General features: G+C 39.0%; 1 protein-coding gene across 2 annotated transcripts in view; it reads left to right on the top strand.

Moving 5' to 3' along the window:
• ak5 (adenylate kinase 5) overlaps window positions 1-27846 on the top strand; it is a 110079-nt gene that overhangs the window by 66840 nt on the left and 15393 nt on the right. For both annotated transcript variants that reach the window (XM_006792327.3, XM_006792326.3), the window contains exons 9-11: window positions 2955-3000; window positions 4969-5013; window positions 16350-16513. In XM_006792327.3, coding sequence (XP_006792390.2) covers window positions 2955-3000; window positions 4969-5013; window positions 16350-16513 — 255 coding nt within the window. The remainder of the gene's footprint in view (window positions 1-2954; window positions 3001-4968; window positions 5014-16349; window positions 16514-27846) is intronic.

Genomic DNA, 27846 nt, shown 5'->3' on the forward strand with positions numbered 1-27846 from the left:
TGCCTTTTGGTGGGAGAACTGATTAAAAGTATGGAGGTGATTAAGCATATAATGTATTGTTTAGACTAGAGACAATTGTCTTTTTTTAAATGTGTTGAGTCAAGACTTGAATAGTTTCTACTGCCAACAAAACACTAGTGAGGAGCTCAAGAGCAAAATCTGATTTACATGTTTGTTTTTTTCTTTACACTCCTACAAGCAGGTGCTTGACTGACTTACTGTGTCCTTTTGAAATTATTCATTTGAATTTCTTCATCTCAACCTGTAGTAATTGCTGATAATATTTAATGAACTAATGAACATTTATTTAAATAGCACTTTTCACATACATAAAAGTCACAAAGGGCTGAACAACAGTTACAACACAATGTCAAAAGTGACCCATGTTAAAACAGAGTAAAAATAATTAAAAACATAAATAAAAAAAGAATGGGTTTTTTTTTTAAGACTCCAAAGATTCAGCTGATCCGAGCTGGAATGGTAGACTGATCTGGAGCCTTAGTGCTAGGCTCTTTCTTAGCTTTAGTCTTATACAAGGGATAACCAAAAGACCTTAGACAGTGAGCAACAGTGCGTTTCACAAGAAGCTGAGATAAGTAGTCCGGAGCATGTCCATTTACTGCTCTGCATGCAAGTGTGAGAATTTAAAAATGAATTCCAAAATCAACTGGGAGCCAATGTAAAGAGAATAAAATCAGTCTTATGCAAGCTTGCTTGCTGAAGTGTGTAGGAGTCTGGCACCAGCATTTTGTATCGCTTAGAAGTGTGACAGAGATGATTTGTCTAAGCCATTATAAAAGGCATTACAATAACTCAGGTGTAATCATACTAACCCATGAGCATTTTTCTCTAGTTCAGAGGAGAAGACTACAGCTCACAACCGAAAATGGCCTCAGTTTTGTCACAGTTTAAAACAAGGCAATTATTGGAGAGCCAATCACTAATCCGGGATGAACAATCAGGGTGGACAGTCTATCCAGCTGGTGGGACATGACCAGCTGAATGTCATCAGCATGGAAATGATAAGAAATGCCAGAAAAAGACTGAATGATGAAAGAGAACAACAGGGGACCCAGGAATGAACCTTGTGGAACCCAAAGGTTAAACAAGCAGTGTAGCAGGAGAAGTTTCTCACCCTTGAAGAAGAAGTCCTTTCAGATAAATAGGAGAAAAATCAGTCTAGTGCTGATCCAGCAAAAACTTTTAGCCTATTAAGTAAAATATTGTGGTCAACGGTATCAAAGGCCGCACTGAGGTCAAGCAAAATGAGCACAGAACAATTTCCTGCATCAGATACCATTACAAGATGATCACAGAGACTGAAAAGAGCAGTTTCAGTGGAGTGTCAGCCCCTCAAACAGTCCCAAAATAATGACTCAGACTGTATGTATGAATAATGACCTCAGTGTATCTCCATTCCTTATACTTTCAAATTAATGTCTAAAAGGGTCCCTGCTCTTATACCAGAAGTATCACACCTGCGATACTGTCACCTGTGTTCGCGTATTCATTTTATCCATTTTTCTCATCACCTATTCAGGTCTTAATGTTCGTGTCTGCTTCTGCCTTCATCGGACTGTTAAATCATAAGAATTAAACACATTATAATGGTAGCACTTGAGTAATTAGTAGGTAATGCATGCCAGAGTGATCCCGATGGCTGAAGCTGAGGAGCATAGTAATGAAAAGGAAAATCTGCACAAATGACACTTGGGATTTTTTTCATTTTAGTTTATTATTTTTAACAGGCTGAGGCAGTTTGCATCCACTTAAAGTGACAAAGTTTTCTAGCCAGTTTTACAGCTCAATTTGCCGTGAGGTCGTTCCTCTGCCATCACAGTTTACTGAGAGACATTTCCTCAAGGCTAGCACCATGTGATTGCTCTGTAGGGACACTCAGACCAATCTCTTTTTCAAATACATACTTTATCTCTTCTAAAAGATGGTTTACAGTCTGTCTGAGCTACAGTGTTGCAAATCAAATATGTTTATACCCAATCTGAACAGCCAATATAACATCCTGGGTGCCTGTTTAAAATAGGGGAAAACAGTCTATACTTTCAGGCAGCATCTCTATGTTGTTGCTGAACAGCGCCAATAGTTGTACAACAAAAAAAAATGGGAAAACACAAACCTTGAGACCTCGCTCTTCCTCACAGTGCTTTCAATCATGCCACAAAATTGGTGTTAACATCAGGTTGTCAGTTTCAGGAAGTTGCTGAACAGTCAAGCACAGACACCCCTAATAGGACATCAGAAATATGTCGAGGTAGGAGTGATTTCCAGAATCACCATCTGACAAGCAGTTCGCACAAAGAAGAAGAAGAAGAAGAAGCCTTTTTCTGTGTTCTTTTGTCAAATGCTGTGGGCATGACCAGCGGTATATGGACAACCTGTGTTTTTGGCCTTGTTTCTACAGGATTCAGTCTTTCAGCATGACAATTCCCTTGTGTACAAACCTGGAGCTATTAACAAGTTGTTTTTGAGCATGATGTCTGACCTTCACGCAGCCCTCACCTCAGCCTAACCCATTACCTTTGAGGTGAACTACCAGAGAAACTTTGGCAGCCAATATCTCACCAATTCTCCTGCGGCTGATTGAAAGAAACCTTGTGCAGGCAGGGCCAAAAACCGAAAACCAGAAGTCTGGATGATTGTAGTAGCTTGTTTAATGCTATCCAAGGCTCACAGCTGTGGAAATTCACTATCCTCTTTCAAACGTGCTTATTAAAACTCATTATTTGATGGAATTTTCTAAACTACCTCTCACTTTCTTAGATTGTTTTTGAAAGTAGCTATTGCTATTAATTATGGGTGTATCTGTTTATAAACAAATACACTGGTGCATATGTGGAAAGCATGTGGAGCTGCACAAACACAGTATTTGAAAGATATTTTGGAAAAATATGAACATAAATAAAACCTAAAGACCTTTATTTCTCACTTTCTTCCAGGTTGAAGAGGAGGAAGAAATCGGATACGCCGAAGGAAACACAGAAAGTGAGTTGAGGAAATAACTGATATTTGATTTTCAGTTCAAAAAGGAGCAAAGTAACACTCTCCCTACTTTTCCACCATAGTTCCTTTTGCCTTCTTTCATAAAGCCAGCAGTCGACTCAGTCTAGCATTTCATCACAAAATGTTTCATCTCAGTAAATGCCAAGTGTCATGTAACCATTTTTCACCACAATGAACCGCTCCCTGCAGCCGTGTGTGTGTGTGTGTGTGTCAGCACTGTTCTTCATCAACAGTATTGATTGTGTAATACGAGGGGAGGCTCGTCTGTTGATTCACTGTCGCCACTTAGACCTGATGTTTATCTCGTTATCCAACAGTACAAACTATTTTCATTATTATGTTACTGGTATGATTCTTGCTACCAACCCAGCCATGGGGAAACCGTGCGCCAGTGTACTTGTGATAAATGAGGAGGGTTGCGTCAGGAAGGGAATCTTTGCCAAATCAAGCATGCAGCTCATCAGTACGGAAGCGTAGAGCTGCCACCCAGGCAAAAGAAAAATACAAGTGTATCACGTTATAACGTGAAAGGTTTATTGTTCTAACAAGATACTTTTCCTGTTTGTACAATATATTATCATGTTTGTACAATATACTTTTCACGTTTGAACAAGATAATATCACGTTATTACAATATACATAATTATCACGTTAGTACAATATAATAATCACGTTCGTACGATATAAATATTATATTGTACAAACAGGAAAAGTATCTTGTTAGAACAATAAACCTTTCACGTTATAACGTGATACACTTGTATTTTTCTTTTGCCTGGGTGGCAGCTCTACGCTTCCGTACATCAGGAATGTGACTTCTGTAACAGATCATTCGGGCACTGGGTTAAGGACGACCACCCCCTGTGCTGTTTTCAAACAGGGTGGAACTGCTGGCCAAAGGCAAAGGGGGGGCCTTTTCAGATACAGCAAGAGGAAAGGACAGGAAGGAATAAGAGGAGGTTGAGAATAGGAACTTTATATTTAGTGACGGATGTAGTACATGGAGACATGCAGAGGGTTAGTGACAGAAGAAGATGCTAGGGACGGGATGGAGGCAGATGATCCCTGTGCCAAATGAAAGAAGAAGATTTTTGCTACCACTTGATATTTTCTATTTAGATTTAACAGTTTTTTTTTCCAGTGATTCATCCACAAGAGTTATAACTATTAGTGAGCTGTGCCTCCACAAAGCATGAATTTACCAGGATGATGTCATTGCAATTGCCAAAATCATACAGTTGATAAACTATGCAAAAGCAGTGTGTCTGAGCACACCTGTATTTACTGCGTGCTAAAGTTAGAAGGTTACAGCTTCTGTTTCGTGTAAACAAACTGCAGCTGTTTACAAAATGTTTTTCCTCGGAAAACTAAACAGGAAATATTAAAACGCACAAGTCAAATGGTCATAAATTCAAAAGCAAATGCTTATCGCTTTAACTCTGTGCACAAGTATTGCTCACAAAACCTTTCCTACTTAGCATTCGGGGTAATGCATGGGGAAACTGCAAATATATGCTTAATTAAAATTCTGTGGTAGGGTGTAACAACAGAACACGCACCATCAGCCAAACACAAAAGGAGGAAAAACACAGGAAACGAATCGGCCGCACACAAAGGGAGTCTCACCACCCGATTGCACATGCTCGATTTCTCTCCTGGTGAATTAGTCCCCTTAGGGGAGGAACAGACAACAGGAGGGAGATGTCGTCAGCTGAATAAACAGTGCCATCACATGTTTTGTTATTACTGCGGCTGTATTGCTTGATTTATATTTATGGACACTTTTAATTAAGCTTGCATTGCTTAAAAAAAAAAAGGTGTTGAGGTTTACTTGTGATGATCGAGGTCAGGTTAGGAGGACAGAAAATGGGCCTTAGAGACAGAAGTACAAGTATATGGGTGTGTGGTTCTGAGCCACATGTTAAACTGTGACTTTCTTCCCTCTGACAGGTTATTCTACAGAACAGAAGAAACCAAAGGTCATCTTCATGATGGGTAAGAGCTGACAACATGGGCATGCACGGTGATAGTGAGCAGCTGCTGATTGTTCATCAAGCTGCTAGTTAATAATTTACTCTCTCTCTCACACACACACACACACACACACACACACACACACACACACACACACAAACAAGTCAGACTAGGGAGGAAGTGACAGATATCTTCATCTTACTTGTGTCTGTTAGTAGAAAACAACCCATTTAAACTGATGCAGGTCTACAGTACTTAGAGTTCAACAGCATTTCTGACATTTAGCAATTTTTTAGGCACACATAGCCTAAATAAGTCCTCCTTTCAGAGAAATTATGATGACGGAAAGCATGAAGTCTAACGTTACTGATTTGCATATAATTGCACTCTTGGGGCCATTTTCTCAGATGGTGAGAAGACCCAGATCCAGGACTCACAGGCAGGTTTAAATAATGAAAAGCAGGCATTAACTGGCTCCAGAAATCACATGAAATATAAAAAAGGGGGGAAAAAAACAAACAAACCAAGAATCTAAAGGGGCACGAGAAGCCTGGGGAGGGAGATGCTGACACGCTGGAAACAAACAGGGGGAAAAGAAAAGTGAACAAGATATGATTGAAGAATGACACATATTTGGAAACAATCAGGAAATCAGAAGGACGACAAAGAGAAGTTAAAACACAGGAGACACACAACGGGATGAATTACCAAAATAACACTGCAAAAAACACATTAAAATTAAAGGAACACTTTAAAAAACACATCAGATCATAATGAGGAAAAAAACATCATGACGTAGCAGGTTTGTCTATTTTGCTGAAATTATTTTTTGTGTGGTTTTAATTACCCTCTGCGCCCTGTACGCTCTTTCACCTCCATCAGAGACACTATAGCCAGCTCTGCATCCCCGTTTTTGTTTCCTCTCCGTGCGCCATCTGCATCACTTGCTGTTCGGGACAGTAACCCACAGAACGCCCGGAGGTCTCACAAACTCAGGTGGGATACTGTCGGTCCAAGTAAAATCCGGGTTGCATACGTCCGTATGAGCTGCCATCTTGAAAAAAAAAAATAATAGTATTGTCCCAGAGGTGTTTTACTGGATTTAGATTAGGCAAGCATGAGGGTCAGTCAGTGGTGTCAATTCTTTAATGTCTGCGTACTCTCACCACCTAAAGCCGGGAACTATGGTGAACCAGGATGAACCCAGCACACACTGCAGCATTGCAGCTAGATTGTTGTTGCCGGCCTGTAGAGGTCTGCCTCCATGGTGACCCACCACCAAACCGGTCATGCTAAATGATTTTACAGGCAGCATAACGTTGTCCATGCCTTCATCATCTTACAATTTAAAGTGTTTTAAGGCCCATGTTGTTGTGATTTGGTGCTATGTAAGCATTTTTTATTGTGCCGGACTCCGTGTGCTGTTCATCTGCTCTTTGCAGCCTTACATGGATTTCATTTTTAAAAAGTAGTGCATGCAGAATTTTTATTTTCTACCATTTTTTTTCCATGATAGACTAGATCTAAGAGAAGTTTATATCATTTTGTCACCAAACACAATAATTATCTGTACAAATTGGTTAAAATTAACTAGGTTAAGCTTGCCAAATGTAGGGATTCACTGTTTTGTATTTTTTTTTTAATCTGGTTTATAACCACGAGGTATATAAACCCAATATTATCCTTGTCAAAGACAATATATCTGATGGATGCTGTTAACCATGTTGTTAATCAATTAACGGATTCAGATAATGTTAATACAAGTAAAAACAATCACATTAATCAGTGGAAATGGTGCTTATAAGTTGCCAATCTCCTCCATGTGGAACAACCAATATCTTTGTCAGTATTTTTTTATTAACTTGAATCTGCATTGTGACTCTAAAGGCAGCTCTCAGATCAATCTCGTTCGCAAATATATACGCCATCTAAGTAATATTTGTCACAAAATAGAAAAATGCATCACTGCTGCTTCCAATTTGTGCTCAGTGTTACTTCCAGCCTCTAGAGGATGAGGTTTTCAGTTTTTTGTGATCAATTAGTATGCCATGACAGTACAGTGAGCCACTGTGGCTCAGTCTGCTAATTGAAGACACGACAGACGTGCAGGTTAATTAGAGATCTGGGACATACAGACCCTCCATTAACCACCGTCAACCCTGCTACCGTGGAAAAACTCTAAAAATACGGTCACCAAAAGGTTATTTAATCAGTAGTCTGAGTGTGTATGTGTGTGTGCGCTCTCTATCACACCCATATACCAGCGCTAAAATCCCTTTTCATGGACTCTCAGGACAAATCCAGACTGATCTGAATTAACGCCAGTTTGTCGGAGGATTTGAAAAACAGACGCTGAGCCAGACCAAAAGCTATTTCACAGCAGCAGCAGATAATTGGAGGAAAATGTCACCCACAAATGCAACAACTGTCACCTACACTCAGATGTGTCTCCCGAACAAATTTTATACCATATAATGAGAGGTCAGCCAATCAAGATAACATTTAGGATTTCACTCTATTTATAACAATCTGCGACTGTGCTGTCAGGAAAATAAAATAGAAAGTCTAATTTATTAAAACAGAAGTTATGTCACAGTTTGGATTTCATTCATTCACAGCATCAGTTTATTCTGATGTTACTACCTGCTTTAAGATTAGCAGTTATCCTCAAGCTTACAGGAAATACAAGCAACTTGCAAATCATTATATCCTAAACATATTTAAAAACAGAATAAAGAGGGAAAATTTGAAAACTGAGTAATTGGCTTTTTTGTTTGTTTTTTTGTATTTTTGCCATTTTAATTTGATGCCAGCAGCATATCTCAAACAAAAGCTGGAGTAGGAACAGCAAAAGACTAAATAGGTTAATAAGTAACATTATTGCAGATGAAATGAGCATCCGTCATTACTCTGTAACAGACTGCATGGACACACTATAAAGCCAGTAAGACGTCAGGGATATCAATCTATCCAGTTAGAAAACAGAAACGACTGCCTGTCTTGGTGCAAGTCAACATGATAACAAGTTAAACAACAAGGCAACCCCCAAAAAGTGAATGGTTTTGCAGAGCAATGTCAACAGGACTTTGACTGTGATTGACTGTGATGCCCTTATGACTGATTTTTCTCTAGTTTTCCTTTATGATCATTGTCACTTCTTGGATGTGACTGTTGAGACAGTGGATGGTATCCTGGAGGATCTTTTCACAGACCCAGATCAGCGGATCAGTGAGCTCCTGAGAGCTCACATAATTCAATTATGTTATATTTTTAGTACCAAATCACAGTCTTTACCTGTGAGGTAACAATCAAACGGCCCGCTTTGAACAAGTACTTGGCGACAGTGCTTGCTAACAGGAAGAAACCTCAGGGAGGGGTCGGGGCCAGAGGAGAGTCTGTGGCACTATTTGACAGCGTCCGTTGCACCAATACTTGACATCCCAGAGGTTGTCTGTATACTTCATGTCTACAGAACTTGAGGGACAGTCAGTGGCGTCTATGCGTTGATCATCTAAAGAGGAGCACACTAGCAAAAAGAAGAGAAAAACCATCTGATGTGCTATAAACACAGTTCAGAAGCATCTGTCACGAATAGGTGAAGGCATCATTAATGCTGAACGATATATACAGTTTTTAGTTTACTGCCATCCAGACAGTATCTGTTTTACATCCTTCTTATTTCTATTATTTGCTTCTCTTTATTAGCACATTGCTGAACCACATTCTGCAAGTATTTCACAGCATCGGCCCTTACAGAAGCCTATGACATGTCGCACACCGTCCACAGTTGGTGCATTTTGAAACAAAAGCTATCACAATGGAAGCCTCGAACTGTTGAGCAGCTGAAATCATTTATTTAGTAGTGTGAAAGACACACTCACAGGAGCTGAAGTCCTCAGTTCCCAGATAGACAGATACTGAACTATGTATTAAATTCAGTTTAACAGCATAGACATCTTAAAAGAAGAGGTGATGCAGCACACTGAGAAATCGACTCCTTTCCCCATTTTCATGATCATCACAAGTTCAAAATGAGCACTTTTTTTTATAAGAAAGAAAAACATCTTTGAAATGCTGTTTTTTGTTTTTTTTTGTTTGTTTTTTTAGGTCTAGATTTCATTTTTAAAGAATTCTAGAATTTAAATCATTTGCAAATCACTGCCTTCTGTTTATATTTACATTTTACACAGCCTCACAACTTTTTTCTGGCTGGCAGCTGTTGAATAAAACCTTCACCGTTCTCGTCTGATCTCTCTCATATCTTTTACCACGCACTGTTCTGCCTGCAGGTTGCTCATAGTGTTGTGTCAAGCAAAGTAGCAGGAGCTCTGTGAACCCTTATGAATATGAGCACGTCATGTATGTATGAAAGGCAGCTGACATGTTTCATTTTTTGTTTGTTTTTTTACTTTCTTTTTTTTTAAAAAGAACACGCTGATATGAAAATAAAACACAGCACTGTCTGCGAGGGAAATCGTCCGTCATCCTTTCCAGGCGACTCTTCTGCAATATAGGAACAAACTGCTCTTTGTTAAGAGGCTTAGGGGCATTCAATTAAAAACTTAACCTAAACGGAAAACCATCAAGCTTAAGATGTTTATACTTATGACTTTAAAATGGTCTGTATTGTTTTTTTTATTATTATTTTCTGTCATTAAATGCTGCTACAGTCATGGATGCTCATATTTAACATGGTCAAATCATGCAAAGCTACCACAGAGAAGAGAAGAAGAAAATCATAGAGCTGCATATTACTTTAATTGGTCCCCATATTGTTTTGTCATTAATTAATATTAACCGATTTATTCTGCTGTATTTTCAGCAGTTGTAGGTTTTTAAACAGTGCTTTCAAACACCCAAGTTGTCCAGCACTTCCCTTCAAGAACAACTGCAGGGACGAAAGGTTTTCTTTCCTGCCCCATCAGATGTCATTCCAACTTTGAAAATACAGACTCAAGACTGCGTGACGCAGCTTGATGACTCCTCAGTTCTACATGAAAGTGTTGTAGCCTTTCACCATCCCCGTCTCCTCCTTTTATCATCCAGCTTCAATGAAGCTGCTGCTGCTTCAGGGGAGATACAGGTTATCTCTCAGACTTATTAGGGGCTAAAAAAAAGGCTATCTCCCTATTCTCGGTGTCTTTACAGTGAGCATATCAAGCTTTTCCTTAATTTCACTCACATTCTGTGCTGCAGTGTTGGATGCTCATTTGAAAATAGATAAAATCTTAAATATAGAGGTTAGTGTATGTACAGGTAAACCCATTGGGACAAAAGCTAAAAGTGCTGGGGGGGGGTTTCTGTTTTTTTCCCATATGAAGTCACTTCAAGGGGCAGCCAAGTTTTCTTAAAGAGACGGTACACCAAAAGGGGGCAGAGGGAGCTATAAAACTGCTTGTTTTGGACAATGCATAAGGTACAATTTAGGAAAAACTATTTGAACAGTTAATTATGCAAAGCTTCTCTAGTAGAGTCGAGGAATAACAATATAGAGCTGGAAGTTAAGAAATTATGTGTAAGTTAAGAAATAAGATGGGGAAAAATTGTAATTACACCAATTCCAATATGGACATATCTCATGTTTCATTTGTTCTAAATTAGTTATATAATAGTATAATACTAGTGTTACTAATTAGCTAACCTACTGAGCCTAAATATACAGTGCTGTGCATAAGTCTAGAGCCGCTCCACATTTCTTCATAATTTTCTTCCAAGGAGCCACAGTTTCTTAAAATCATTGAAGAAGTGAATCATCCTACCTAACTGAAGGGATGAACAAGTGCTGAAAAATTACAAAGATAACAGTTTGACAGGCATAAAAATTGTACTTTTGCACCAACCATGTGATTCCCAAAGAGCTTTTACCTGAAAACTCAGCATAGTGTGCCGTGAATCTTTAAATAAATAAATAAATAAAAATAATCGGAGGAAACTCGACAAGTCCAGGAAATAAGAACCGATGGCAGGCCTAAAAAGAACTGACAGCAGATTAACAGTATCTGAAAGTCATTTCCTTAAGATTTTTTTTTTTTTAAAAGAAACAGAACCTGAGAGATTTATCTGATCCTTAAGTTGATCCATCTACTGTTCACTGAAGCCTCAAAGATATGGTCTTGGTGGCTTTCAAGAAGCCATTCTTAAATGAAACAAAGAGAAAAGACTGAGATGTGTCAGGTGACACAAGAACTGGACTGAAAAATCAGTGGCAACAGGTCTGATGGAGTGATGGTTCATTGGCTGAAGTGCTCATCAGTATGTACAGAGGAGGAGAGAGAGGTACAGCAGTGGGTGTCTACAGCCATCTGTAAAACAAGGTGGAGGCTCTGTCATGGTTTGGGGCTCCATTTCAGCCAAAAGTTATCAAAAGTGATGGAATTATGAATGTAGAAAACCATTGTCAGATTTTGATCCAACATGCAATGTCATCTGTTAAGAGTCTGTGTGGAAAACATGGGTGTCCTTTTCTAAGAGTACGTATCAGGTCAGGTTTGAACTTTTGGTCTTCTGTATAATTCGGCCTTTTGTTTATATTGATGCTAAACCTGTCCACCTGCACATGCTGCTAAGAATTAAACACTTGAGAAGCAATAAAAGGAGGCAGAATACAGCAAACAAAAAGATAAAAGTCATTAATGAAAGCACTTACATTTTGTTAATTAAAAGTCAGAAGAGGAGACTGTTTTTCCTCTTTGACAACAGGATTGAATAAAAACTATCATCAAACTTGGCCGACAGGTAAAAGAATCCAATAAAATTGGTCACCAATTGCCTTGCATGGTAACTTGTGACTTAAAAATCCTTCTTGTGACAGATGGTTCATCTGATCACCTGCCAAGTATTTTTGGAAGTGGGTCCCTTTAAAATACAAATTTTCCTTATATAGATGGTAAGAATCTGCCAGCTGATGCTACATACATCGCTGCACTGACTGCTCGCCAACTTTCAAAGCTCCTCAGTTTGCAGCTTGGCTTTTTTCCTCTTTGGTGCTCTTTAAATTCTATAGATCATTCCTGTGATTGTCTGAAGTGAGCGCTAAGGTAGATGGTGAGACCCAATGATCTGTTAAGAATATTTCTGCCTGGCTTTTTGTCGAACAATTTCTAAGAACTACTTTCCAGATGGTTCGGTGTAACAAACCATCTGCTGCATCGGGTTACCCATCCAAAAGTGTTCTGCAGAAGTGCTACAGGGGGGAAAAAGCAGTGAAATACTAATGTGAGCTTTTACTTAAGCCATTTTCCCTCCATTTCTATCTTTTTGTCTTATTCCACCATGCTCTCTGACTTCCATCTCTCTCTCTTTTTATTTCCCCTCTCTGCGGAAAATTATCATTTGCCCTTGTAATCAGACTTGCATTTAAAAAGTGAAAAACCTGCTGGTAGTGTGTGATGCAACAGTGGTAATTTTGCACTTAGTGGGGCTGGCTGGAAACGAGTGTTATGGTGTTAGAGGATGCCATTAACAAACAGAAACCACCCTGCTGAAGCTAATGAAGAAATTTCTAATGATATCTTTTTTTTTTTTCCCTTTAAGGATTTACGGGCTTAATTAGAGAGTCAGTCAAAAGTTTGGACACCTTCTCATTTAATGGTGTCTATTTTCATGACATTGTAGATTCTCACTAAAGGCATAAAAACTATGAATGAACACTTATGGAATTATGTGATAAACAAAAAAGTGTGAAATAACTCAAAACATGTTTTATATTTTAGATTCTTGAAAAATAGCCACCCTTTGTTTCGATTACCACTTTGCACCTCTTGGCATTCTCTCGATGAGCTTCATGAGGCCGTCGCCTGAAATGGTTTTCCAACAGTCTTGAAGGAGTTCCCAGAGATGCTGAGCACTTGTTGGTCCTTTTGCCTTCACTCTGGGGTCCATCTCATCCCAAACCATCTTTACTGGGTTTAGGTCAGGTGACTGCGGAGGCCAGGCCATCTGGTGCAGCACTCACTCTCCTTCTTAGTCAAATAGCCCTTACAACATTCTTTGTGGTTTTTTGGCCCAAGCAAATTTCTCCTCCTCGTTGCTTTTTCTTAGCTGTGGCTTCTTAGCAGCTGTTTGACCATAAAGGCCCGATTCGCGCAGTCTCCTCTGAACAGTTCATGTAGACACGTGTCTACTACTGGAACTCTGTGTCGCATTTATCTGAGCTCTAATCTGAGGTGCTGTTAACTTGTGATTTTTGAGGATGGTGACTCGGATGAATTTATCCTCAGCAGCAGAGGTGACTCTTGGTCTTCCTTTCCTGGGGCGGTCCTCTTGTGAGTCAGTTTCGTCGTAGCGTTTGATGGTTCTTGTGACTGCAATTGGGGACACATTTAAAGTTTTGACAATTTTCCGGACCGACTGACCTCCAGTTCCTAAAGTAATAATGGAGATGTCATTTCTCTTTACTTAACTGATTCTTGCCATAATATGAATTCTAACAGTTGTCAAATAGGGCTGTCAGCTGTGTACCAACCTGACTACTGCACAACACAAATGATGATCCCAGAAATAGAAGAAGGCAAATAAACCCAGACAAGTCACACCTGTTATGTGAAACCATTTCAGGTGACAACATCATGAAGCTCGTTGAGAGAAGGCCAAGGTTTGCAGCACTTCCAACAAAACAAAGAGTGGCTACTTTGAGGAACTATAATACATATTTTTTGAGTCATTTTTTTTTCTTTGCTACATATTTCCATATATCTTCCTTCATATATTTGATGTCTTCAGTATCTACAATGTAGTAAAAACAAAGAAAAACCACTAAATGAGAAGGTGTGTCCAAACTTTTGACTGGTAGTGAATGTAATGTAACACATACAGAATATAAATTCCAGAGGATTGTGTTTGTTTTATTTGTCAAATGATTGAAATGATGAGAACATTTTTCATTCTCAGTAATCATCACCAGATAACAGATAAATCATGTCAATATTTTGAGGAAAAAATCTGCACTCCCAGTCCATTTTTCAAGTAAACTGATAAAGTTTCTTAACATTACCTATTAATGCTTTAAGGAAACATTATTTAGCAGGGCTGTATCTGTCTTTGCCTTGTTTTGTGTTTATCATTTTCATCTCTGTCTGCTTCCATCTTTCTCTCTCTAATTTATTCCATCTGTCACTTTGGCTCTTACCGCGGACGCCGCTGTGACAGTGCTGTTCACACATGGTAGGATGGTTTGGGCATCTCAAATCTCAGCCTCTACCAAACTGAGCGTTAGCAGAGAAACCAGAAGCAGAATTCAAACATGCCAAAGCACACAAAGCTGCAAATTCACTCTTTACTCGTGTTTTTTTTATGTTTCTGTTTAGGTTTAGATTAATACGGATAAAAAAAATTTTTTTTAAAAAAAACACGTGTGAATCTTTATGATTCTTCTGTGTTCTATTAAATCCACACTACATTATGTTATCACACTCATTTCCTGCTGCCCATTTTTAGTGCTGGACTAAGCCATAGCTTTGCATGATTCAGTTCAAAGTAATCCTCTCGACCAAGCTGTTTCAGCTCCATTTAAGCCAACTTTATTTTGATTGGCTGCTTTAAACAGCAGCTGTGCTCGCACCCAGAACTCTGCGCCTAAGATGACCATACAGGCCAACTAGCCAACAACTGGAGACATGTCAGATATGATTTTTTTTTTTTTTTAAATGCTTTGTCACTTCTCCCAATATGACACCCAGTGCACCCCATACATTCTTAAAAACTCATTCTGAGAAGAGACAAAAGAATGACCCTAGGAGGACACTATGTAGCATCTCATGCTCACAAAGACCTTAATTTAAGGATTTCCACCCCTGCTACTTATTTCCTCACAAAGCTCAGATAATATGCAGATAATATCATTTGTGTCTAAATATACTCACCGTCTGGATGAGGCGGCAGCCTGTGAGGCTACAGGTTTGATAAAATTGCTTTTTTTTAAATCAAATTTGTAATTAGTTGAACAAGTCACATTTTTTCTTAAAATCATGCATCAGTTTGTTTGTTTGTTTTTAAACGAATAATTCTATATATCACTCTTTCTCAAAGCTCAGGAAATAATCCAGCCTCAGGCTATATCTGAAGACGTTTTCATTTATGCAAGCTGTTTGCACCCTCAAAGCATGGAAATGTTTAACATGGCTGGAGTGCACACTGTGACAGAAAATGAAGTACAAGTAAGAAGGAAAGTAAAACACTTCCCAAATGTTCTCAGTGATGAAACCGTCTTCAAACTCAGACAGTTCGCAGCTACAGCAGGGGTTTGACTTGCAAGACGAACTAACTAGAAGAGCCACTAACAAGCTTCTCAAGGATTTCTGGGTCATTATTTTACATCCTGGTGGAGGTGTCTGTGCAGCGTATTGAGCCTGGCTAAATAAACGGAGGCGGTGTTTATGTTCTGAATGAATCCCTAGCTCTTCCTCCTTGATTTCTTTAGAGAGCTCTCTGATTTCAGTCGTTCCCCACCGTGCGAGCCTCACCTCGCTCATATCTGTCCGTGCTCTCTAAGGAAATGGTGATGAGCGCACTTGTTTTTGAATTCAACTCGAGTTGAATAATGATGAATATGAAGCGCATCCTGAGTTTTATTACTAGGCTCAAGGCTAGCGCTGATAAATGACTGCTTCACACAGTTTCACGGCGACGTTATACAATTATACTTGCAACAACACCTGCGAGCATCACAGCAAGCCATCAAACACAGAAAGTGCCTTTATATATTCTGACCTTAAGAAGTGAAAGCAGCTAAAATGTAATTACTTAATGAAAGCTGATTGGTTTGAAAAAAAAAAGTTTAACTCCCATTTTAATTTATCTTTCTCTGAATATGATGCTTTGTATGTTCATTCTGCCTTTTTAAGCACTCCACATTACTCTTTACTTTTTTAAAAGTATGCAGGGCTTTCCTTATTTACTCCTTGTGGAAAGTAATTGTTATATTACCTCTGCATCACTCTGCAAATTGCAAACTTATTTCTGCACAAACCCCTGTCTTAATGAGGAGGGCATACAGATCATCTTTCTTTTATTATGGTGCTTAAATGTTATTGCGATGCTAACAGCAAAGTGAAAAACCAAAAATGCAGAAACAATTTTACCTTCCATTTTCCTTCTTAATAAATGTAGTTTAATTGATTGTTTTTTATTTTATCTGTTTTTTATCTGTTTCTCTTTGTTCTTTAACTGTACCTTCTTTCGGACACACACACACACAAACACTCATCGTCCATTTCCTATCAGCTCCCTCCTTTATATTCTTCTGTCATCTTTCAATTTCCTCCTCGTCATCCTCTTCTCACAGGAGGTTAGTCTCAGTGATCACTCGACCGCGACGATATGGCCTTATTTCCGCTTGTTTCTCTGTGTTTCTGTCTCAGGTGGTCCAGGCTCAGGTAAGGCTCTGCAGTGTGAGCGGATGGAGGAGAGGTTCGGCCTGCGTCGCGTCACGCTGGGTGACCTGCTCTGCAGCGAGCTGCAGTCTAACAGCGATAGGGGGCGCTACCTGCGGGACGCACTCGAGAGAGGAGAACAGTTGCCTGAGGTCAGTGTGGCAGTCCAGAGTGAAACAAGCAAATAATGAGGGGATTACTGAAGCTCACAAAGCCTAGAATTATAAACTGATTTGACTTTACATTGTTTTCATTTGTAAAAATCACATTTTGCATTATTAGCACAATAAATACTCCATAACTGTTGTGTGATTGAAAAATTGGACATATAAAAAAGGAATTAACCGTAACCGTTTAGGATGAGGGTAAAATTAGATTCAACTCATCTGCAGTGCAAGTAAAAGAAATTATTTTTCCCCTTCCTGGATTCAAAAGGTTTTGAATGCGATAACTTTAGATTAAGTTGACGTACGAGCTTTAAATTGATATCATAGGTGCATCTACTAACAGTCTTGGATGAGTTTGAACCTCAGTGCTCTTGACCTCACATGTGTGTTTGATAGAGGCTGAGGGGAAGCATGGGCGGTTGCCAGTATTTTTGCATAACTGTCACACTTACATTTTTCAGATCATCAAGCAGTTTTTAATATTAGACAAAAATAACCTGAGTAAATAGAAAAAGGCGTTTTTAAATGATGATTTTATTTATTCAGAAAGATTGAAAAAGTAATTTTGACTCACCTAAATAAACCTAATTGGTTGTGCCACCGTTGGCAGCAAAAACTGCAATCAGTTGTTAACTGCCAATGCATCTTTCACATCAGTGTGGAGAAATTTTAGCCCACTTTTCTTTGGAGAATTGTTTCAGTGTTTTCAACCAAAATCATCCTGTTTAAGGTCGTGCAAAAGCATCGCAACTGAATTTGTCCTGACTTTGTCCTGACTTTGGCTAGGCCACTCCAGAAACTTGATTTTGTTTAATTTTTTTGAGTCATTCAGGGGTGGACTTATTGTGAATTTTCTCTTACTGCATAACCTAAGTGTGTTTGTGCTTCAGGCCATGAACTGATGGTCAAACATTGTTCTTCAGGATTATCTGGTAGAGGACAGAATTCATGGTTTCATCAATTACAGCAAGTCGTCCTGAAGCAGCAAAGCAGCGACAGACAATCACACTGCCACCGTTATGTTTAAATGTTGGTGTGATGTTCTTTTTATGAAAAGTTCAATTGAAAAGTTCAGCTTTTGTCTGGTTAGTGTACAGAGTATTTCCCCAAAACTCTTGAGGATCGTCAAGATGTTTTTTGGAAAGTATGAAACGAGCCTTTCAGTTCTTATTTTCCCCCAGTCTCTTTATTATTGAATCATGAACTCTGACCTTAACTGAGAAAAGTAAGGCCTGCAGTTCTTAAGATGTTGTTTTTTGTTCTTTTGTGACCTCCTGAATGAGTCATTGATGGAGTCATTTTGGTAGGCTGGCCACACGTGGGAAGCTTCACCGCTGTTCCAAGCTTTCTCCATTTGTGGATAATGACTCTCACTGTGGTTCACAGTCCCAAAGCCTTAGAAATGGCTTTGTGAGGCCAGTTTGGATAGATTTCCTCCCTTAATAAATGAAATCATCACTTTGTCTAATATTGAAATTTGTTTGGTGAGCTAAAACATTTTAGAGCAACAAATATGGAACAAACTAAGAAATCAAGAAGAGGGCAAATATCTTTTCACTGCATTTTATAAATACGTCTGAGACAGCCAACGTATGATTGAAGGGCAGACAGGGAAAATGCATCAAAAGTGTTTTGTTGCTGTTTGTAGTGGGTCTGCTATGTTGCTCAGGGTTACATTTCAGAAAGGTTTAGTTTGAATTTCTGGCGTTAACAGCAGAGCTGAATCTGTGAACATATGTACTAATACAGTAGTGTTTTCATGTCTGCCACACTTGAGACCTACATAAAATCTTGCCAAGCCCACCATGGACAACCCTGCCCTGTTTCCATTTATCTGGGTCTTCAGTCAAAGCTGAAATGCCCACACTCCCTCTCCACCTCATTCAGCTCTTCCAGGGGTTGCCACGGTATTGCTAAGCTAGCTGAGAGACATAATCTCCCCAGCATGTTCTGCGGATGCCCCAGTGTATCCTCCCAGTTGGAGATGCTTGAAACACTTCAGCTAATAGGCATCCAGGAGTTGCCCTAGTTAGATCCCCAAATCACCTCAACAGGCTCTTTTCAGTCCAGTAGAGTAGCTGCTGTACTAGTTGACTAAGCTCCTGGCATGATCTCTAAGGCTGAGCCCAGACATCCTGAGAAAGCTCATTTTCACCTCTTGTGTTGTTGATCCTATTCTTTCGGTCACTATCCACAGCTTCTTGCCACAGGTGAGGGGAGGCACATATAGTGAACAGCAAATGGACCGCTTTGCCTTCATGCCCAGCTCATTCTTTACCACAATAGACCAACAGAGTACCTCCATCACTGCAAACGTGGCACCAATCCGGCTGTTCATTCTTTTCCAATTTTTAACTAGCTAACGTTATAATGAGCAAATTAAATAAAGCAACACTGGCTTCAGATTGAGAAACAACAATGAGTCCAGTTGTTGACTTTTGTAACTGCCCCTCTATCTCTGATTTAAATGTCATTCTTTTATGTGCATTGCTAAAGTGTCACAGGATGTGGAGCTTAAGAATGAGGACATAAATGCAGGACACAAGACGGTCCTGGATTTGTTTTTTGGTAATATATAAACAATAATTCAAAAATCACTTGGAGCAAAGCATTACACATGACTAAACAGGGAGAAGACACACAGCAAAGATAGCAAAGGCTGTGACAAAGACTGACAGGAATATAAGACTATACCCAGACGGTTCATTAGGTAATGACTGTAAGGAAAATCAGAAACCAAAACTAACACAGGACCTTCAAAGTAAAAATAGGAAGCACAGAGAGCTAATATGAAGACAAAGAGAAATAAGCACAACAGAACAAATACACATAATAGCAGAGAGGAGGAAACATGAGGAGCAACAAACTCAAAACAGAACGCCTAAAAGTTAAACTAAACTTAACTAAAACTAGAACAGTAAATAAAATAAAGTGCATCCACAACTAGACAAGACCCTGAACAATAAAACTAAAAGTTAACATAAAAGGGTAATAATGACTTCATGAATCAAAACACAGGGTCACACAACGGAGACGTGCTACTAGAAAAATCATGCTAATGTAAAAAGACAGAGAATCAAAATCAGTATTAAAATATTAAAGGACTTCAAACGCTCAGACAGATAAAACCACCACTTTCTGCACCACCACCACCTCTCTGTGTGGCTCTATAAAAAAGGACCAATATCCTGACACGGACACCAAACAATATCCTGTGCATAATTTGGGAAAAATCAGCTGCATATCACACAACAGCAGCGTTTGACGCCGTTGGAATGAGAGCACGTCGCGCATCCCTATCGGTAATAAAAATCCCTGTATTTTCTTTATTTTCTGATGCCTTTCTCGAAGTAGTGCCATATTGCAGAAAATCAGAATGGAAATGAGTATCAGACGTACCAAACTATAAGAACACAGTGTGCCTATTTTTCAGGGGAATGTTTTTTTTCCCTACAATTATGAAACAGGATTATATCTGTTAGTGGCTTATTTGGAATAAATGTAAGAACAGGATATTCAGTACAAGAAGCAACTGCAAAATGCCACAGCAGCAGAAGTGACAGTCAAAGATGTCAGACAACCACTAACCATACTTTTTGACTGACAGGTAGACTGTGAAAGGACAAGTGTCGGCCTCTGACAGGAATAAGCACCGAGCAAAAAGCTTATCCAAAAAATAATTATCTGACAACACGGCTGTATAGAGGATCATTTTATAAAGCCTGGGAGTGAAGTAGTTTATCTAGAAAGTGCTAAAAATGTACTTGCAGTTACTTGACTACACCGCAGCTTTCAGGCTGAGAAAATACTCATGCATTATGTAACATGTTTTTCCTGCAGAAGGTATAATTAAATAAACAGAAAAGGGAGGACTAATGTTAAATTTTTATATTGAAAAGCACTAAAAAAAAAGGGGGGGGGGGGGGGCTTTATTGGAGATTTCATAATGGTGAAACGTCTGTCTGACCTTGTTTCAGAGATGGAAACAGAAACTCACTGACAGGCTGTGCAGACATGGTAAATTATGTACTGAAAAACACACTAACTAGGACAGAGAGACAACCTCAGGTATTATTCATGCAGGCACTGGATAGTCTGTTGTTAGTTTCTAAAAGAAATGCAGGCACTCAAACAATACTGATAGTATCGAGGGATGTTTTATTATGTGTGATTGTGGACCCCACCCAGAGTAACTCAACACTTTCTATGCCCTGAATGCCCAAAGGTATTCAGGGCCAGATGCATTATATTGCCAAACGTAATCACTCACACGTCCAAATAATTGAATTCAGGTGTTCTAATCACTTCCGTGGCCACAGGTGTATAAAAAATCAAGTCCCTGGGCAGGCAGACTGCTTCTACAAATATTTGTGAAAGAAATCGCTCTCAGGAGTTCAATGAATTCCCGCGTAGTACCATGATAGGATGCCTCCTGTGCAGCAAGTCCAGTTGTGGAATTTTCTCACTAATAAATATTCTACGGTCAGCTGTTAGTGGCATTACGACTAAGAGGAAGTGATTAGGAACAACAGCAACTCAGCCACAAAGAGGTAGGCCACGTAAAATCACAGAGCAGGGTCAGCAGATGCTGAGGCACATAATGTGCGTGGTTACCAGCTTTCTGTAGAGCGAGTCATTACAGACCCCCATGTGTACATCCGCAAAGCTCAGGAAAATATCGTCAGACATCAGATCATGAACAAAAAAAGCATCCTGTTTCATTTAAAAACTCAGAACACTTCTGACTAAATGGCATCAGATTAAAAGGTCTAAGAAAAAAAAAAAAACACGACATGGTCTCAGATAAAATGACATCAGATGATACGGTCTCAGATAAAAGTGCCTCAGAGAGAAACTTTGTGATGGTGACAGTGTTGTCAGGTCCCTGCTGAACTGTTGGTTTTCCAGATAAAAGCCATAATATAAATAATACAACATAACCAAGAACATAATATAACTGTAGCAAAAGTACAGAGAAACGTTTGTGTATGTTCTGCCATGTAAAAAAAAAAATCAAGTTTTCTGGTCTTTGAAATAACCTTTTTAATTTTTTTTTCCAATGTACATTTATGATTCTGGAAAAATAAATATTTTTGATTTATTTTAACTCAAATCAAAATTATACTCTGAGTGAAACTACTAAATTTAGCTGTAACAAATTAGAATAATTTTTTAAGTTCAAAGTAACATTTTCTTCCGTATATGATGTGGGGTTGTTATTCAGGAGTTGGGCTCAGCCCCTTAGTTCCATTGGAAGGAACTCTTAATTCTTCCACATACCAAAACATTTTGGACATTTTCATGCTCCTAACTTTGTGGTAACTGTTTGAGGATGCCTCTTTCCTGTTCCAACATTGATTGTGCACAAACAAGGTCCACATTGACATAGATGAGTGAGTTTGGTGTGGAAGAACTTGACTGGCCTGCACAGAGTCCTGACCCCAACCGCACAAAACACCTTTGGGATGAATTAGAGTGGCTAGGTCCATCATCAGTGTCTGACCTCACAAATGTGCTTCTGGAACAACAGTCAAAAATTTCCATAAACACACTTCTAAACCGTTTGGAAAGCCTTGCCAGAGGAGTTGAAGCTCTCATAGCTGTTAAGGGTGACCCAACATCATATTAAACCCTATGGATTAAGAACTCAAGTTCAATCGTGTGTGAAGGTAGACGAGCGAATACTTTTGGCACCATAGTGTAGTTTGTACACATGTTTTTCTAGCATTGTTTTTAAAAGGGGCTCTTTTCAGATTCTATTTTCTAGACTCTCAGAAATGTAGCCCAAAAGAGTGACAGATGATCTAAGCCCATATTTTATTTACAGGTCCTCAAGGCAGATAATACAGTACGAGGCACATAATATTCTTTAAAACAAATCGAGTGGTTGCACAGATATTAAAGTGGCAAATCCAAATAAAACTTTATTAGAAATAGTATGTTTCTTTCAATAATGTATACAGCATTTGTGATGTTGTTCTTTTTCCCCAGTAAGAAACTCTGAAATACTCATATTAATGTATGTGCTAGAAGCAGTGCAGAACGTTTTAATTCAGTTGATGTGCCCTCACAGCCCAGCAAGAGCACTTTTTCAGCTGAGAGCAGAGGATGTGTTCTGGGTGCCATTATAACAGATACACTCTGCAGCCGATTTTTAAGTACGCCTTGCTAGTACTGAGTTGGACCCCCTTTTTCTGCCTGCACAACTTTGTGTGCAATCCTTTGTGTCATATATTCAACAAGGTGCTGGAAACACTCAACATTGGAAGTGTTAATCCTTATTCAGCCAAGTAGGGAAAAGATCTAAAGGATAACACGATGGTTTAGATAATGAAACTGCTGAAGTTAGCTCAGTCAGATCTATAGGAGAGGAGTAGTCTAAATATAAATCAGGTCTCACAGCTGCTTCTTAAGCTGCTGTAGTTGCTTATACATCTGTGACAGCGGTGGGAAGGATGTGATGGTATCTTCTCTTTCGAGCGAGGCACTCATGTAGATTATCCACAGAGGATTGAGGAAGTGATTAAGCTCCACTCGATGCATGTTTTGAGTCATGTAAAAATACTCCTCTTTAATTAATTATTTCAGTTTATGTTTCTTGTGTGTGTACACAAATTGTCATTTCAAAAGATTAACCGTGGGGAACAAGATTCTGTGCAATAACTGTTCAGGGTTTTGTTTTTTTAAACATTTCCTACAGCTAACAGAAAAATACATGTTACACAAATAGAAGTAGAATTATTCTAATGTGAGGAAATGCACCCATCATCATTCATAATTATTTCCAAATTCCAGAGAGTACGTTTATGGTACCAGAAAGTATTCTGCAGCCAGCTTAAGCCCTTAATTAGACCTATTGATGATGTTTTTCACTGATTCCTTTTGATTGTTAAAAACAACAGCCTTAACTGCTAATTTAGTTCATTTAACCTTTTACAGAGGAGATATAAAACATGTACAGACTGAAAACAAGTCAGAAATGAAAGACTAATGAATACTTTTTGCATCCCGTGGCTTTGCTTGCTTCTTTTATATTAATATTTAATGGCAATTTTGAGCTAAAAATCGTTGATTTCTCCCTTTTAAACAACTTCATGGCCCACCTGCAGTACCTCCAGAGCTGGAAACCACACTTTCCCAATCGTTGTGTAGGATGAAAGCTTTTAGTCAGTTAATACTTAGCCTGGCGGCGATTACGCCATATGTCGGTAAAATGCTGACAAATTGAAAAGTTGTCTTAAACAGGAAAGCGAGCGGCGTTCACCACAAAGAGCAAGATATGCAAAAAAGAGAGAGAGACAGAAAACGTCAAAAGGTTAAAAAAGGCCACATGAGAAGTCTTCAGTGTTTTTTTTGTTTTGTTTTTTCCCCTCCTGAATTTCACAGAAGCTCCTGGTCTTTCATGACTACTGTCTTCTCTGAAACAGAGTCTAAGCTAACGGATAAACAACAACATATGAGACTTAAATCACATTACAAAAGTAGCAGGTAGAAGTGACAAATAGCTTTAACATACAGGCTTAATTTCCAGCATCCACATCCCTCATTACAGCTGCAGAGATTATGAGCCGTGATGCATTTTGCTGCTGGTCATAATTAATGATCAGTAATAAGCTGGTGGTTGTCAGAAAACCTTTTAATTGAACTGCGCTGCAAGTCTGTGACATTTCACATTAAAATGCATCCTGTCCGACACACACACACACACACACACGTAAGCATGTGTGTTCAACTTGCGTGTGCTTTTGATCAGAGTGAGTCACAAATATTGACTGGAATGTATTGCTGAAGCGTGTCCTTTCACTCCGCCTGGTAAACTGGTGTCTTCTCGCAGTTTATCAAAACACACAGTGGAGGATTTTCAACCTTAATCTGTCCATGGAGGAATTACTGAGCTCTGGTGTTTACGTTTATGTCACCACAGCCTTCAAACACAGCCTGTTAATTAATCATCTGAAGAAGACGGTTTGCATGTTTCTATTTTTTTCTCAACTGAAAGAAATCCCATGAAAGGTTGTGCATCCAAATCCAGTTAGATCTTATCCATCTGTGCTGTAGAGCCCCACTATTGTCACAAACTGTTAAAAACAAATGCAATTAGTGACTGAACTACACTGTAGCCATTTTTAGACATGCACTTTAACCTGCCAGCTCCCTAGTGTAAAGCCCATCTGATGTCTGATTGCACCAATTTTGAGAAAAGCTCAGGTAATAGTCCTGTGAACACCCAGCTTGCAAGTGGTTGTCCTGTGTCCTGCACACTCTACCCAGACATAGACCCCTCAGAAACTCACTGATGAGTTACATGTGATAAACTTCAAACAATGTTCCAACCTGTGTCATGGATCATCATGAACATAAAGTCCGGAGGCTCATATAGATCAAAATAAATCTATGTTGATGAAACACATCTGAGTACTAAATGTGCATTTAACCCACCAACACCCTGGAGGTCTCTGTACCTGGATCGGGCCACCTGCTACTATTATGATTTAAAAAAAAAAAAAAAAATTGTTTGGCTTCTGCTCAAAATTAAATAACATCAAAGCCAAATATTCTTCGCTACAAGGCTGTGATTTACCTTCTAATTCACAATTTATATTAAGCTCAAGTATTAATGTTCCCTTGGAGTTCTTTAGACTCATTCTGGCCTAAAGGACAAGGAGACTTTATTTTGCTTCAAAATACTCTAAAACATCCCATATCCATAGAGTCCAATGTTGTTCACTTTGGCCTTACAGCTTTGCAGCTGTTACTCGCTGAATTTGGAAATGGAAATAAAAGACGTAGCCTGGGGCTTGATGGGTTGTTCTCGTCGATGAAAATAGCCCAGTACATGTGCACTTTACTCCTTGTGATTATGAAAATATCACAGGCCAGCTGAAATTACTGACCCCTTTCCAGAAATAAAACCAAAACCAATACTCATTTTTAATGAGTATAAACTAATCAGCCTCAATTCGAGTTTTGAAGGGAAATCAAAAGAAGAAGAAGTAGTAGTGCTCTACTACCGGGGTTATAGATTTTTATACTAAAATAACTAATAATCTGACATTGTAAAAGTTATTGCTTGCTTGCTTAGAGGGTTATACAGTTAATTTGGTTGCTTGGTGGGTTGGTTGGTTGATAAGTTGGCAGGTAGGTTGGTTGATAAGTTGGCTGGTTGGTTGGTTGATAAGTTGGCAGGTTGGTTGGTTGATAAGTTGGCAGGTTGGTTAGTTGGTCCATTGAGTTTGAGATTACAAACAGAAAACTTGGGGTTTCAACTATTAAAATGGAGAAATACATCATTTTCAGCACTAAATTATTGCACACATATTTTAGTTTTCAGACATTTTATACAGTAAGCAGAAAACCATTGTATCAAACTACATAATTACATTTCAGAAAAGATAGTTCTGTGAAACTGCAGTCACACAGACAGAAAACCAGCCCTTAAAGATTTCCACAACTGATTAAAGCTTAACTTAAAAACAAGCCTTCACGGTTACAAGACGTAGTTCTGAAGTTCTATTATGTGAAGACATTTTTGCTGTGTTAAGAAGAATTCCTTGCAAATATACTACTGATTTAACCAAAACCTGCCCTCCTACTGATCCAAAATGAACATAATTGCCTAAAGCAAGAGAATATTATTGATGTGAATTTAATTATCATCATCATCATCCTCTCAGAGAAAGTTTTGACCTACAGAAAATCTCTGCTAATACAATAACTGACTCTTTTCAGGAGTCGTCAATATTTTCTGGTTTCCCTGTAATTGCCACCACAAAAAGTAAAGTGCTTTTCTTGTTCGAGCAGCTCTAGTAATGAGAACAGCAGGAAATGACACAGTGTGAGAAAGGAGCTGGACCCGGAGGTAGCAGAAAGTAAACAAGAGCTTTGAGACTGTCTATTGATTTCCGACATGGGAGGAAAAAAAAACAAAAAAACATCTGTCTCTGACTAACTGTTTCAGGTCTAGGATCAATGGAGATGAATGGGATTTTGCTTGAATTTTCACTGTTTTCTGCTAAATAAATAGCCCTTAGAAAACTTTCTATTGATGACTGCTGAATATCTGGCAAGTAGGGACACATTTTTGGAAAGAAATTATAACAATAGTTTTTCCAGAGGATAAAAGAGGGGGGGCAGTCTATGCTTATCTGTAGTCTATGAAAAGTAACCGGCAAGGTCTGTTTTTGCTGATTGCAATGGACTTCCTTGTGCTATTTTTATCATTTTCTGCCCCCTGAAAAAGAACAAAAACAACAGAAAAGCACAAACTCCAAAGAATCAGAAACACTGAGGCTTTTCAGCCAAGATTAAAATGCCATATAAAGACACCCACGCACAGATTTACTTTAACTTTCTGTCTACTCGGTGGAGAAACCCAATGGCTTTCAAGCAAAGCTCTGCTGTCTAAGCTTCTTACTGCACATTAAGGTCATGTCCCATGTGTTCTCCAACATGAGCACTGTGAAATGCTTTTTTAATGCCATGTGAGAGACTTATGAGAGAGAGTCAGAAATGGTGATTTAAAGCTGGATGAATAATCCCACACTGGGATTACTGAAGTGCACTTCTCCAGGTTTACAACCGAAAACATTACAAAAAGCCGTTGTAACACAAAATCACCCACACTGGAGTTTTATCTCAAAGTGAGATAAAACGCTGTCGTATGTGGTGCAATGGTGAGTGACGACACAGGGAGAGTTTGCCTTGGTAAAGTGTTACTGTACTGTTGCCTGGAAACACAGAACATGTATTTTTCTGTGAAATACCAAAGTCTAATATCAGGTCTCACCATCTTATTCCAGCAATCTATTTGAGGAGTTATTTTCAAGCTCCTTTCTATGGTCATGTAAAAAAAGAAAGTTTTCATAGAACCCTATGCAGTGCTGTGAAAAAATGAAGTACATCCTCGCAGCTTCTATAGGATTTAAGAGAGCAAGTATCAGCCAGGTGCTGCTAATCAAATGCAGTTGATTAACTGATCATTAGCAAGTATAAGTACCTCTATAAAAGCCTCGTGTTCTGCTGTGAAACAGCGAGATGCTTTTTAGCCAGAGCGTTGGCCTGACTCAAACGCTCACAAAAGCTTTGCACATACTTTGTCACACTTGTTTTGGAACTCTTCAGGAATCAAAAATTCCTCTTTCATAGCTTTAAGTGGCCCACGAGGCGTGTGGCCAAACACTAGCTCAGCTGGACTAAAACCGAGTAACTCCTGAACAACTTCGCGAGCATCCCCTCATCCCCACTCCTTTCAGCCTCTAGGCAGTACTTGCGTAGCATTGCCTTTAGGGTCTGATGCCATTGTTCCAATGCACCTTGGG

Source organism: Neolamprologus brichardi, chromosome 18, assembly GCF_056152115.1.
Source record: "Neolamprologus brichardi isolate AB-2024 chromosome 18, ASM5615211v1, whole genome shotgun sequence".
Classification (NCBI taxonomy): Eukaryota; Metazoa; Chordata; class Actinopteri; order Cichliformes; family Cichlidae; genus Neolamprologus; species Neolamprologus brichardi.